Source organism: Micropterus dolomieu, linkage group LG04 (assembly GCF_021292245.1).
Source record: "Micropterus dolomieu isolate WLL.071019.BEF.003 ecotype Adirondacks linkage group LG04, ASM2129224v1, whole genome shotgun sequence".
NCBI lineage: Eukaryota > Metazoa > Chordata > Actinopteri > Centrarchiformes > Centrarchidae > Micropterus > Micropterus dolomieu.
The window spans coordinates 25,178,604-25,193,768 of record NC_060153.1 but is presented as its reverse complement, the minus strand read 5'-3'; the positions used below and the strand labels follow the sequence as shown (position 1 = coordinate 25,193,768).

The following is a 15,165-nucleotide window of genomic DNA, read 5'->3' as shown; positions in this document are numbered from 1 at the left end:
TTCATCAGTTCCCCCCTTGTGGTTTTGGGATGATTCCTCACCGTTCGCATGATCAGGGACACCCCACGAGGCGAGATCTTGTGTGGAGGCCCAGACCGAGGGAGGTTGGCGGTGGTGTGGTGCTTCTTCCATTTCCTGATAACTGCACCGACAGTTGATCTTTTCTCTCCAAGTTGCTTTCCGATTCTCTTGTAGCCCATCCCAGCCTTGTGCAGATCAACAATCTTGTCCCTGATGTCCGTAGAAAGCTCTTTGGTCTTGCCCATGGTGGTGATGTTGGATGCTGGTTGTTTGGGTGTTGACAGGTGTCTTTTATACAGGTAACGAGGTGAGGCAGGTGTATTTGATGTAGATAATTGGTTGGGATTGGGGCTGTGTCTTAAAGAAAGACTAACTGGCTTGTAGGAGCCAGAATACTTGCTGTTTGTCCAGGGGGTCAAATACTTGTTTTTCCTCATCAGATGGTTATCAATTTTTATAAATTCATATGATGTGATTTTCTTTAATTTTCTTTGGGATTCTGTCTTTCACTGTTAGAATGTACATATGATTAAAATTGTAGATTGTTGCATTCTTTGTAAGTGGGCAAACCTGCAAAATCAGCAAGGGGTCAAATACTTATTTCCCCCACTGTAGACAGCAGTTCACCAAAGTCATCAAAAAATTTTGCACAGTATTTAGGGGGCCTGTAGATATTTAGAAAAATAGCTCGAGAAGAGGAATTCAGCTGAAGAGACAGATATTCAAAAGAAGCAAATTCCCATAAGACATCTTTTTGCATTGGAGGGAATCATTAAACAAAATGGCAACACCACCTCCTTTCTTATGCACTCTAGCTTCACTCATAAAACTGAAGTTGGGAGGGATAGACTCGATAAGGACAGCTGCACTCTTATCTTGGTCCAACCAAGTTTCAGTTAAAAACATGAAATTAAGATTATGAGTGATTATAAAATCATTGATTAAAAATGTTTTTCCTGCCAAAGACCTAACGTTTAACAAAGCTAATTTTAGTGTGTTAAAAACATTATCTGGCCCAATTTTTGTAGCACTTAGGGAGTTTTGGAGTGAAGAGAAATCTGTGACAGCACCTCAAGCTGAGGTGTGAATGCAAACCGTTTTCTCTTTCTGTGCGTGCATGTGTGCGTGCGCGTGCACCTGCAACTGAGTAAGTAGGGTAGCTCGTTGTTGTGATTGCATCTTCTAAAATAAATGCTGTGACTCTTCAAAGCTCCCTCCCTCTTGAGTGTGTAGGCTCCAAACTGTCTCCTTGGCCTGTTTACCTCTTCATCTTCCTGTCTATGGCTTCTTCCTCTGTAGAGTTTCGGGAGCCCCGTGTGATTGAACTGTGGGAGGCTGCCAAGAGAGCCAACCTCAGCGAAGATGAGCTGGACTCTCTCAAGGTAGCTCTTACATCACTTGTGACAGTTCTGGAGACACTTCTGCTTTCACCACTTATTTTCGAGAGATTACCTTTTGTTTTCTCTATGTTTTCTACAGTGTAACGCTTAGAATAAGACTAGAAACTTTTAAATTATGTGCTCTTTTGGTGTATAAACTTCTGCAGTGTACTTTGTAGCTAAGTACTACTTGTGTATGGTTAGCCATGAAGCCTAGAGTGCACATTATTATGATCACATTGTGCATTACACATTTGAGATGCACAAGTATTCCACTCTCCTATCTCTCATTGTACTCCTTTCACCCTTTGTCCCATAAGCAGAGATCAACTCAATTTAAAAAAATGTTTTTAAGATATCTTGCTTTAAGATCAGATTTATTGCAGTGAAACGCAGCTAAAGTTTTCTCTGTGACATTTCCTCTCTAGTCAGAGTTCAGATGCATATCAGCTCCCCTGTGCAGCTGTGCATGTAAATGAAGGTGAACTGTTCATAGACCCCTCTGTGTTTGCTGCCCTCCTTTCCTTTCCCCGTTATCTTAGGAGGAGCTTCGTCACTTTGAGACCAAGGTGGAGAAGCACAGCCATTACCAGGAGCAGCTGGAGCTTTCTCACCAAAAGCTGCGACACGTGGAAGCTTCAGGAGACAAGGAGCACATCAAGAGGAACCAGGAAAAGTACAACACACTCGCTGAGAAGACCAGGGAGATGGGCTACAAGGTAAGCAGGGGTAAAAAAGGTAGTCTGTTAGCTCTTGCTCTACATTGTGCCATCAAACAATGCAAAGCTACTGTCCAATGGCTGACTGTGCACCTGCAGTAGAAACTAATGATGATGCAAAATGGGCGAGGAATAGAACATTGCTATATCGCTGAGAAAATGCAGTTACACAGAAATAGAGGACAAAGGTTAACGACACCTGTCTTCCTATCGTAGAAGAGTAGAGTCTCTTATTTCAGGAGTTGCAACACAACAGTTTTTGGTAATAAACACGAGAGCTGTTGGAAACTGCTCAAGAGCTCCAGAAAGATTGGTTCTGATCAAACCTATACAAGGAAAATATATGGTTATCCTGTTAGAAATATCATTGTGGTCATCATAAGAAAGACATGCATGATATCAAACGTGCATGTTAATCAGAGATCAGTTCTTAAGCATAATTTGTAATGGGAATGTCCATAATTAGTTTTTGATGCTTGAATTTCAGACATGTTCAACAAAGACAGTGGTACAGCTGCTAATGTATTATTTGGTATACCAGCTAATGTTTCAACTGTTTCAAAGTACATTCTGACTGATAAATGTGTCAGATGTTTATTACATTTTGGGATGGGGCTCAAGGTTTAGGTTAAAATATAGCATCCTTAAGTATCATTCGGTATTCACACATTATGTCTTTGAATTTGTCTTGCTGTTAACTGGTCACATGCATGTCTTTTATCATCTGATTTCAGATGAAGAAACATTTGCAGGACTTGTCCAACAAGATCTCTCGTCAGGGACTCGAGCACAATGAGCTCTGAGAGGCTCGGATCAGGATGTCAGTGAAGGTTGAATGAACTGAAATAATCTCTCCTACAACCACGTGGATCGTATGCTACTTTTCCACATTCCCCTTCAACTACTGTAAAAAAAAAAAAACAAAAAAAAAAAACAAGGAAATCAGTGTTTTCTACTTTTCTAGTATTATTAGTTGTTGATTTGTTTAGAAATTGCTGAATGAATGAATTGCTTGTACATAATATACATATGAGAGATTTTTTTTTCTGAACCAGCTACACTTAATGTTATGACTAACTGTTCAAGTGGAATGAAAATGAATAATTGAATGGTTTACATACATGCTGGTACTCTCTAGCAGCATTTATTTGTACGACTAATGGCAGGTAGGTGTAGAAGAAATGTCTGGCTGAAAATGTGTCAGCACTCCCAAGAAAGCCAAGTTTTGTGGGGCGGTATGTGAAAGATGGACAGCTGCAGTTCTTCTTAACTAGATTGATGTAGTTTAGCTGCTGAGGAATGGTTCGGGTCCTGGGAACAGCCACAGACTGTACTTTATCCTGTAGGAATATTGGCACAATGGTGGCAAGACAATTTATCCACACCTGTCTGTCATTAGCTGTGCAAATAATGCATGCTACATCAGATAAGCTGTTACTAATGCAGTAACTGCTGAAATATTGTAATGTTACTGCGGTTGTCTAATTCATATAAAAAGAAGACTTGCAGATTTAGGTAAGAAGCACTGAAACATGAAAATGTAACAGCAATCTTTAATATTCAATGTTGCCAACAACATACAAACAGTAATATTTTAAAAATATAGTTTAATATCATATTGTCTTGGCATAAATAAAAGCAGTTACTATTTACAAGCCCTGTAGAGGAAAGCAGTCCCTGTAGTGACATTAACAGGCTATTCTAGGTAAAAGGTCAGGTCTTTCTAACACACCGGTGGGGAACCGCCACCATAAAAATAAATTGGCATCAAATACTGGACAATTTGTCCTTATGATATCAAGAGGGAGGTGAGAAATTGGAACAGTTTCCATTCGTCAATTCCAGCCATTTCACAGAGCAGAAGCAGAGACATTGATTACTGTGATGAATGATGTCACTGGCTGGCTGACTACTCAGTCCTGTCCTGCATGGGTCACATGGGCCCGGATTAATGTAATTTGCACCCAAGGTATAACTCTAAGCTGTTTATTTCAATCAAATGCTTTTAAGCTCTGATGCGGAATGATAGCCAAGCAAGCTGGGACTCTTTAACTGTTGATTGTAAGGGGTCAGTCCGATGAGGGGGACGTGATCTCATTGTGTTATCATATTCTGCTTCAACCCTGTGATACATTATTTAAATTTAGATAAGTTTGTGACCTCTTGGTTAGAGAGGTAACAACAAATGGAGTCACGCCCAAACAGTACGAAATCTATAACTATCTATCTATAAATCCCATTTATAATATTCGTTTTGTTGCCATTCCCTCATAATTAAGGTAATTTATACCAATGCAATAATCATCCTGAAAATAATCTAAAAAGAGGCAGACCTCAGCAGACATAAGTGCCATGCAGCCAAGAGAAATGCAGGACCGCGCTGATTTAAGTACAAGTATGAGAAATTACAACACTAACCGAACACAAAATGCATCCAAGATGGCAGCTGCATAAGAGACTTCCCAGACATTTCCTGTTTTCTTCTTATTCTTAGTGGAATGGATTGTTGGTGGGAATTTCTGTACACTGGCACAATTGTGGGTGTGTTTAAGTACAACAGTGATTGGTATGATGATCAGCTGCAGTTGAGCGTTTTAGCTTATTCAGAGAGAAACAGCAATACAACAGAAAAAAACTTTTAAGTGTCATCGATTTGGGCGTTGCAGAGTCAGTTTGGTGGCCCTCGCCGCCTGCTCTCCAGCTGAGTCAGTCTGTCCTCCCTGCCCTGAACATGCTCCGCCCCCACTCTCTGTGCTGTTTCCATGGCAGTGATGTCGAGGTGGGCGTACCTGATGGAGCCCTCTTCTGGTCGGGAAATCAGTGGTTAAAGGGGAGAAAAGAGAAAACATTTAATGTTTCTACTTTGTGGCATGTGTTCTTTTAATTCTTAAAATTGTCACATGCAGGAAAAATGTGCAGTGACCTGTCAATCCCTGATATGCATTGTTCAGTTACTTGGACCCTGTATTAACCTGAACCATACACTGTTTGTACAAAAATTTTCTTAGTGCTGGAATGTAACTGTATACCGCTGATTTCATCTGATTGTAAAAATGCATAAATTACCTTAAGATGTTCTCTTTAATATGCCACCCGAGAATTTTCATACATGTAGTTTGTTGGAAATTGCTTTATGTCACGGTTGCTCTATTTTCACAATCCATAAATGTCTGATTTTACCACATAGATTAGGCTCTGAATTAGCACTAAAAATCTAATTCATGTGTCTTGTTTTAGATGAATAAATTGTTTCTCCCCATTCTTTCACTCTTGTGATCTGTCCCTACTTTATAAAAACAATATTTCCATATACTTTAAAATATAGCCAATACATTCAGAGAAGTAAAGGTAAGCAGGTCAATAAGCTCTCAACCAAACAAATGCATTAAAAAAGCTTTAAAATTGTATCAAACTGTACACATACTAGTAGAATAGTTAACAAATCAACCAGCACATGCGTAAGAAAGACAGGTGACATTTTGGCCAAATTTAACAGTGTTGACAAAGCATCAGAACACTGTTTTCATATTACAGTTCTGTTTTCCTAAGCCCTGCTTTTGTTTACGACCCTTAATTAACCTATAAACAGTGTGCCATAAACTATAATGCTCTGTTTGCTAATTTCTAATGATGCTGCATTAGGCTTATGGGTACCATTCCCACAGAAGCCAGATAGAAAAGAAAGCAGCAGCAGGAAAAGATATTTAGAGATCTGAAATGTCCATTTAAGGTGTTCTTACTGGGTCTGCAGAGCTGCAAAGTGTTACCTCTGACAGCACTGTACGGATTGGAGACTGAAGCTGAGCCGGGCTCCTGCAAGTCCAGCTCTGTGTAGAGGAGCTCTCTGGTAGTTTTGGCTGGCAGGGGGCTAATTGGGATGTTAACATAAGTAACACTGCTGTCACTATAGAGCCCACTGTCCGGGGACACAAACGGAGAAGCTTCATGGGTAGGTAGGAACATACCTGAAGGAAAAATCCAAAAGGAGATCTGTTAAACTGGTTTCCCACCCAATGAAGTGAGTTACATATGGAAAACATCAGACATGACAATTCACTCATCATAAATTTGTTAATTTTCTTACCACAGTCTGATGTTGGCCTATGCATGCTCAATGCTACAGGCAGAGGTGGAGGGGCAGAGGGTGGGAGAGAGGGCACCGACCTCTTCAGACCTGCCACAGTGTCACCAACATCCCCAATGTCATCATGTTCCTCCCTCACACAAAGAGGAAGATCTGGGAGCACATTTTTAGCACATTTTTGTTTTATACTGATACCGTCTCACTTTAGCTCACATGACTACAGCGACACAGTTAGACCAGCGGTGGAAGTATTCCGATCATTTACTTTAAGTAAAAGTAACAATACAACAATGTGAAAATACTCCCATTACAGGGGAGTTCTTTATTTACAATCTTAGGTAAAGTATGTATTAGCTTAAGTATCAAAAGTAAAAGCACTTGTGCAGAAAAATGGTCCCTGTCAGCAGTGTATATAATAATATATTTATTACTGATGCATAAACATGTTAGCAGCATTTTGATGTTGTCAAGGTGGAGCTTATTTTAACAACTTCTTTTATGCTGTTGGGTAGTTTAAATTACCATATACATGTAGTACCTATGAAATGTAGTGTAGTAGAAGTATAAACTAACATAAAATGGAAATACTCAAAGTACAAACACCTCAAAATCGTATTGCTACTTAAGTACAGTAGAAGAGTAACTGCACTAAGTTACTTTCCACCACTGATCCAAACACACTAATTGCATTCACAAACACACCTTGTGCGTCTGCAGCAGATGGCGGGCCTGATGGCAAAACCTAGAAAATAAATGACAAAAACATTATTTCAAAGATTTAATCTTTTAGGCACTCTGGAATTGTCTAAACTGTATAGAGCCTATTTACAGTGTATCTGTTTTAAGACATAAGCTTGTTTGATGCATCTGTCATTGATTTAAGGCGGTAATCACAGGATAACGGCACGAGTCAGCATCTTACTTAATACTGATCATTCCAGACCAATTAGACCGCTTGGATTGTATCAGACCGCTGATTGTGTTGAAATGAGCAAGGGTGTATTTTATTGCTTATGAATTGAACAATTCATTTGGAAGAGGAAAGGGTGTTCTTTCAAATGTTAAGTTGCTTGCTTTAAGCATACAAAAGCTTTTATGGCTCTATAAGAGTCGGATATAAAAAAGGCAGATAAAATCTTACCTGAGCAAAGCTTCTGTTCCTCGTCCACCGCCACTGCTCTGGACGAATGTAGTTGTCCAAACCATGATTGCACTGAGTTGGGAGACATAAGAGGTTATCACCGAGGCAGGGTTAATTGTTTTTCACTGCAACATCCAACAATGCTACTTGCTTCATTTTCAAACCAGTGACAAATGAGTTATGGTAAGGAGAGATTATTGTAAGCAGCTGTGGGGAGAGAGGCTTCGAAAAGGACTGATTTGGAGAAAGAAGAAGGAAAAGGGGCATGAGGTGAAGAAAAACGGTGATACAGAACTGACATCTTTGGAGGTGGCAGACAAGAGACAAAAGGCTGACTGCCTCAGACATGAGAAATCTCTGACAGTGTGTCCCAATTTACCATTTTCACAGCAGGCTCCAGCTTCAGGAATATTATCTGTCATAACGGTTTTGTTTCCAGGGGCGTAATACAACTTGTGGAATCAGACATCGTCTCATTACCCGGCATGAAGGATGTGCAGTTTTTTGCAACATTGAACCGCTGACGCTTCAGAGTCAAGGAATGATGAATAAAGAAAACTCATTTGCGTTTCATACCACAGGATTCTCCTCTCCGCGGGTTTCTGTTGGTTTCATCACTACTTGTTAACTTTCTCAGCCCCCTTGTGGTCTCTCTCTCCCTCTCTCTCTCCGGCATACACATGATGTATAATGAACACACATACTCCTACACAAGCTGTCAGCAATCACAAGACATGCTGCCTCCTCTCCTGCTCTGATGATAATTTTCCTGCTACAAGAGGGGAAGTGCCTTTCACAAGCCTTCAGAAAATTAATTAGACACTGTGGAGAAGTCCCTTCTGAGGGCTTTTGCGGTTTCAGACAAAAGTATCAAAGAAAAAACAACACCGGCTTTAGCCACACCTAATTTACTAACCCACTTTATTGTTTTCCCATATTCAGCAGCTGGCACTGTCGCCTCACAGTGAGAAGGACATGGCTTTGGCTCTCTGTCCCTTTTGTCTGGTGTTAGAATCTTCTCACTCATGTTTCCATGCCCTGTGGTTTTCAGACCGAAGACATGCAAAGTCACTTGGACTGGAGACCAAACTGCCCACATGGAAAACTCTGAGGAGGCATGCTGTGATGGCAGGATGGGAGTAACCACAAAACACTCTCTTAAAAAGAAAGCTGTCAGTGATCCTTAGTTTGAATCACAGAATAGCAAGTGTATTATAAGGAAATTATAATGTTCAGGTATCTGTTTTCCTGCTTTTCTGCTCCCGTGGCAAGCACTGTGCTTTCAACTTCTCCACAAGCCTTTAAGTCATTGACTACTGTAAATCACAAAGGCAGCCACCCAAGTGAGTCATAAAGTTCAAGAGCAAGTAACAGTGTGTATGTCAAGAGGCCAGATAATTGCTGCTTGAACTACTGGTGCATTAGTTGCAAACACTGCAAAGTTACATAACAAGGCAATGGCAAAAAGGCCAAACAAAGGAAGACTGCATTAGAAAAAGAAGAGCCTTACCTAGACTGACTAAAAGACACTTAATGGCCAGTTTGCTAATCAACTCCAACCTATGGCCTTAAAAATTATCATGTAGTTGAATCAACATCACCATTTCAAGCCTCAACAAATTGGTTTTTTAAGTGCTATTGTATAGTGAAGTGTTTTTCAGTTTTTTAGTTACTGCAAGATTGCCAAGAACTTTATTGAAGACACATGTAAGGCTGTGTAAAGTTAAGTCTAAATGTAGTATTTGATATAGACATTATGCTACTGATGGAGTTAACTGATGTGTTTGGAGGTTGTAGTACTAGATCCTGTACTTTATTTCTGTTGTTTCCTTTGCTTTTATTACTTATCCTAGGTAAATTCGATTATTTTAAATTCCAGATTGCTTTCTGTGTTGGTATATTTTCAGAGTTGAGGCTACCATGTCAACTTTTAGAGTATTTTTAGACGAACAAATAGATGTTGCACACGGTAACTGCTGTTCTTGTTTTTGTTCATGTCTCATTTATGTTTGCTTGTGTTTCTATTTTTTAACCCTATTACAAATCAGATTTCCCTTGGTGGGACAATAAAGAATGAATTGAATTTAGCCATGCTAGCGGCGTAGCTCTAGAGATGGCAGTTGTTGGTTGGTTGGTCCACCACCTAGCTCCATCCTGAAACAGGCCTATCTCAACAACTACTGGAAGGATTACCATGAAATTTGGTACAAATATCCATGGTGCCTGGAGGATGAATCCCACTGAGTATGGTGATCCCTTAACTTTTCATCTCGCGCCATGATCAGATAAAATAAAAAGTACTTTGCCAAGGAGAACTAATGACATTCCCATCAGCCTCAGCTGTACGTTGTGTCTGGTGCTAATCATAGACTGCTAAACTAAGAGGATGGTACATGTAAACATTATACTATCTAAACATGAGCATGTTGGCATTGTCATTGTGAGCATGATGCTGCTGTTAGCATTTAGCTCAAGTAGCCTACGTACAGCCTCACAGAGCCGCTGGCATATGCAGAGCTTCCTATGTATTTAGAGCTTGGGAGGTACAACTGTGAACTGCATGTAAATGAAAACTATATGACAGGGACATGTTTGCTCTGTTTGATGTCATTTTGAAGCTTGACTTCATTATGTAATACCTAAGACGGGACCTTAAGGTGATGGCTTCTTTTCTCCATTTTGAAAGTAAAATTGTTCCCAAGATCAAACAAATCTAGCATACTAGAGAGAACAGAACCTAAATTTATTACTGTAGAATATGAGCTAAGTCTTGAACTTTGTTGCTTGGTGCAGTGTCTCTTTGAAGTGCCTCGACCCCAATATACGTAAACATCTGTGACAGCAGGTTGGTAACTTCAGTGATATCACTTGTACTTATCCTGCCTCTTTGCTCATCCCTTAACATCCAAACCAAAATTGCACAGAGGAGCTCATCCCAGCCTATTAGCACAAGGGACAGTTACATAAGACCCCATTTATGAGCACAAGAATAATAAAAATACCACGGTGGGCTTAATAAATGCAAGCAGGAATTTTAAGGAGACATTAAAGAGAGATTAGAATCTGTTGAAGCAAACCCAAGAGCTGGAGAATATCATTAGCATGATGATTTGCAAACATTTAGTTTAATTTCATAAAGACTCCATTCTTGATGCAAATGTTAGCAGGCAAACAAAACTCCCAAAGAGAACTTGAAGTCAGGATTTCTCTATAGAGCTGAGCTTCAATTACATGATGATGAAAATCTGTTTATTCTTGGATTGTACTTAATTATAATGTGATTAACCAAATCTCCTCAGGGTGATTACGTTCTCTGGTCCTGCTTATACAGCATGTGTGAAATATCTATAATTTCTCATTTCTGAACAGGCATTTTAATTTCAAAGGTGACTCAAAAGGCCTGACTCAAAAGTAATCCATTTTCTGATGACACTCCTACAGATATGCTATATTCTACTTAGTTGGTTGATTGGTTGACTGGTTTATTGATGTATTGAAAGAGTGAGACTGCCAGTACCTGCGTCCCTCCACTGAGCAATTCTCCAGGCACCAGCAGGGCTGTGGGTGTGGAAGTCCCCTCCCTGTCCACAGAGGGCGCTTTCTCACTGCCCCAGGAATGCGAGCGCTGCATCATGGCCCGACATTGAGCCCTGGGTCCCGTGGGGCTGTTGCTCAACCTTTGTCTCTGACTATCCCCTCCATCTATTCCACTACTCCTGCTGTCCCTGCCCAGCTCAGGTGGGCCTTCTCGGGCAGAGGGCTCCCTCAGGGACAGGGTCTGGAGCAGACTCCTGGGGGTGTCATAACGCAGTCTGAGCAGACTGGGGATATGATACTCCTCACTGTGCCTCCAAGATGCACAAGAGCTAGACCTGCAGGCACAAGGGGAGGAGGAGGTAGTAGAACTGTGCTCTGGGATTACTGTGGACTGAAAGGCAGAAGGAGGAGTGGAGGGAGGAAGAGAAGGCATTGAAGAAGGAGCAGGAGGAGCAGGTAGGCTGGCCAAGGAACCAAACTCCTCCCCCCCTCCCTGGCTGGTTGTGTCCAGACTCCCCGTGTATGAGGAGAAGCTCCCTGAGTAAGATGACTGACTGCCTGTCGCTATCCCAATCCCACTGTCTAATGAGCTCTGCCGCCCGCTGTCATGGAGACCACGAGGATGGAGCTGGGCGGAGGATGGACGTGTCCCGGAGCTTCCCATCACAGCAGCATAAAGCCGGTCATCTGAACTGGTCAAAGACTTCAGAGTAGAGGGGTTTGACACTGTCTCGTTGGAGAGGTGGGGTCTAGCTATCGGCTCCACCCAAAATGGAAGTCTGCTTCCATAGCTCGCATCTGATTGGCTGGAGGAGGAACTGGAGATGCTGCTTTGGTCGTCCCCAGCAACACATGTGCTGCAGCTGTAGGTGGAAGCTGAAGATTTTAAAGTCATTAGATCCTCATGAAGTGATTTATTAACCAATCTGTGAAGTGATTTATTAACCAATCTGTGTGCACACACACACACACACACACACACACACAAACATTCACTCATACACACACAATTAATATATAAATCATGTCTTTACTTATGCTCTGGAGAAAGGATATTATGGCCCTGTGAAATCTGTTTTCATTTAAGTGTTGTTATTTGAAACAGTTCAAGTCTTTTGCAGGTGTTTCTATGCAGAAATCATTAAGTTTCTTTTCCAAACTTTGAGATTTAGAGGTAGTCAGCAAAAATGAATCATGGGACCTCTGACTACATTGAGCTTCACATTTCTGACTAACGCACACACGTAATTATGACAAAACTTTCCCAAGATGGCCTCATAAATATAGACCGGTGATTAAGCCTTTGTGTGGACAGAAGGCCAGCCAGCCCGAGCTACAAGGTGCAATGGCGAGTAAGAGATTCATGACATCATGACAAACTACATAAAGATGGGAAGGTCTAAATATGATGCATACTGTCCCTCTGATATATTACACAGGGTTCAGGAGTTACACATTGGGTATACTGTACAACCTAAGGTCTTTTTAATAGAACAGCGTACCTGTGCTGCTCGCTAGGCTGCAGTGAGACAACATGCTGAGTCTTTTCTCCAGCTCGGATGCCTCCTGGTTGATCCGTTCCTCTGCTAACACTGGGTCAGCGTTGGGATCTGCTGTTTATATAGTACATGCACACATGGACAAACACAAAAAGAGCACAAAAACACAAGACTTTCAGAGTGTGTAAGCAAAGAATATTAAGGCAAGACGTGGGTTTATGCACACAGCTGATGACATTAAAACACATTTTCAATGTCAATCATCTTATCTGAATCCGTAAGAAAAAGGTTTTTTTAAAACTCTATTCTCGACTTTCCATTGTATTAAAATGTCCATTTTGTCCAAACGTCCACTTTTTGTCACATTTCAAAATAAAAGTTTCAAAGTAAAGCTGAGAACTCAAATCCTTACTGCAATTTGAGGGTCTCTCTTCCTCCTTGTGCTGTGACTGCTTTTCATCTCACCATGTCACAATAACATCATGATGCTTACCCCTGCCTTGAGTTTAACAAATCTTACAATATTTTTATTTATATATTAACAGTAAATAAGAATAAAATGGTATATGCAGAAAACAGAGCAATCTAATGCGTCCTTGTGTTGTATAACACAATGAAATAACTTCTTTCTGCAGCAAACACTACAGATAAGACAATGTTTACCCTAGAGGCTATGCAATGCAGCTGTGAGCTGAGAGGGTTGGAAATTATTGAAGTAAAAGCAGAACTTCTCTTAACCAAACTTATGATATACACACTGAGATATAAACTCAACTAAATATCTATCATAAAAAATGCATTACAACTTACAGCATAACAATATTCTTTGTACATGCTCTAAGTAACAACACTGTCACTTTGGCTGTAACCCAACTAGTCTTTGGAGCGAATGAACCACTGCAATTCCAGTGGTATGTATGAAGATAAAAAGCTGGATAGATTTTTATTTCAAGGACATGGTCGGTCCACTACATTTAAAAAGAATGCATGAGGTATGAAAACATATTTCCGTGTGCTAGAATGTCTTTCGGAAATGTACATCTCAAAAAACCTGTGCTACTGTATGCATCAGCCTCCTATTTAAGACAGTGTGAGTGAGTGTGTCTCCAACTGTTACACCCACTTGTAAATTTAACATCTCCCAGAGGAGGTTATAGGCGCCTTGACTATCTGGTGGAACATCAATTTAGTGTAAAACCCTGCCAATTACACACTTAAAGCTTGCTATATATAGATAGTGTGTATCTGTGTGTGTGTGTGTGTGTGTGTGTGTGTGTGTCAGTGTGCACATGCTGCAGTGGGTCAGGGTGTCAACAACCTAACCCCTGGTTCTCTGCCTCTGGACTGCAGCAGCTAACTCTGATGTGCAGATGCCAAGTTTCTCCACTACGCTATGTGAAGTGTTGGCTAACATATGCCAACGTTGCTAGTTTACGCTAATTATAGCTGCTTCACAGCACCAAGTGTCGTAGGGTTACAGTGGGCCTTAGAGCAGACTAACACAGGGTGGCTGAGTAAATGTTGCAGGGAGGGTGAAGTTTAACTTTGGACATTTTCAGTTTTTTCCCCATCTTCCAAAAACTGGATTGATTCTGACCCAACGCTTTTTGACCCAGCAGAATACTTCTGTCAGTGTAACATTATCATATGTTAATTTTAACTACTTCATATCCTGTTGGGCAGTGTAATCAGTGTATCATATATATATATATATATATATATATATATATATAACAAATTAAAGTAAAAACCAACATTGTTGTAGTACGGTGTTGGGCCACCACGTGCTGCCTTGGCATTGACTCTCTAAAACTCTGCTGGAGGGATTTAAAACCATTTTTTCAAAAGATCTTCCCTCATTTGGTGTTTTGATGATGGTGGTGGTGGAGATCAACTGGGTTCACTGTAGGGGTAAAGCATTCAGGCCTGTACCATTCTCTTGATGTTCGCCACACATGCACTCGCCCACTCGTGGAGAATATGGTGAAGGATGACTCATCTGACTATAACAATTTTTTCCACATCTCTGTAGACCAGTGCATTTGGTTTCTGCACCATTGAACTCTTAAATGTGCATTCATCTTTGTAATGAGGGCTTTCTGCACTGCAACCGTGCTATAATATCCCTCTCAATTCTTCTGCTCTCACTGTTCTTGCTGACAGTCTGATCACGTCCTGCATTAAGTTGCTCTTCTGTTTTCCCCAACATATTGCACTAATGCATGAGCATTGCGGTCATAAAATGTGCACTGTGGACCTTAATTTCGTTCGTCGTTCCCATAGATCTAAATGAATATGTCACTTTAGTCACTGTTCCTTTTGAAACACTAGCCAGTTGAGCAGTCTGTAATTGAAGCTCCTGCCATCCGTACCCCAACAATGAACCCTCTTTCAAAGTTGATAGAAAATCAGAATCAGCTGGGTCTGCTCAGTGCTCAGTGTAATTGCTTAGGTAGGTAGGTAGAGAAGTAGGTGGGTTTAGGCAGGTAGGTAGAGAAGTAGGTGGGTTTAGGCAGGTAGGTAGAGAAGTAGGTGGGTTTAGGCAGGTAGGTAGAGAAGTAGGTGGGTTTAGGCAGGTAGGTAGAGAAGTAGGTGGGTTTAGGCAGGTAGGTAGAGAAGTAGGTGGGTTTAGGTAGGTAGGTAGAGAAGTAGGTGGGTTTAGGCAGGTAGGTAGAGAAGTAGGTGGGTTTAGGCAGGTAGGTAGGTAGAAGTAGGTGGGTTTAGGTAAGTAGGTAGAGAAGTAGGTGGGTTTAGGCAGGTAGGTAGAGAAGTAGGTGGGTTTAGG

The 15,165-nt window shown here is 41.0% G+C and overlaps 2 protein-coding genes across 6 annotated transcripts in view; one reads left to right on the top strand and one right to left on the bottom strand.

Moving 5' to 3' along the window:
- Window positions 1-5,378, top strand: part of lrpap1 (low density lipoprotein receptor-related protein associated protein 1) — a 26,414-nt gene extending 21,036 nt beyond the window's left edge. The window contains exons 6-8 of the mRNA XM_046046826.1: window positions 1,321-1,403; window positions 1,943-2,119; window positions 2,854-5,378. Coding sequence (XP_045902782.1) covers window positions 1,321-1,403; window positions 1,943-2,119; window positions 2,854-2,922 — 329 coding nt within the window. The 3' untranslated portion in view covers window positions 2,923-5,378. The remainder of the gene's footprint in view (window positions 1-1,320; window positions 1,404-1,942; window positions 2,120-2,853) is intronic.
- dok7b (docking protein 7b) overlaps window positions 3,630-15,165 on the bottom strand; it is a 24,227-nt gene continuing 12,691 nt past the window's right edge. For 2 of the 5 annotated variants that reach the window (XM_046046820.1, XM_046046824.1), the window contains exons 7-13: window positions 12,384-12,494; window positions 10,862-11,757; window positions 7,345-7,416; window positions 6,906-6,945; window positions 6,204-6,356; window positions 5,860-6,084; window positions 3,630-4,924 (exon numbers count right to left, since the gene is read on the bottom strand). In XM_046046820.1, the coding sequence (XP_045902776.1) occupies window positions 4,788-4,924; window positions 5,860-6,084; window positions 6,204-6,356; window positions 6,906-6,945; window positions 7,345-7,416; window positions 10,862-11,757; window positions 12,384-12,494 (1,634 nt within the window). In that variant the 3' untranslated portion in view covers window positions 3,630-4,787. The remainder of the gene's footprint in view (window positions 4,925-5,859; window positions 6,085-6,203; window positions 6,357-6,905; window positions 6,946-7,344; window positions 7,417-10,861; window positions 11,758-12,383; window positions 12,495-15,165) is intronic. The other 3 variants (XM_046046822.1, XM_046046825.1, XM_046046823.1) reach the window with 2 other exon arrangements.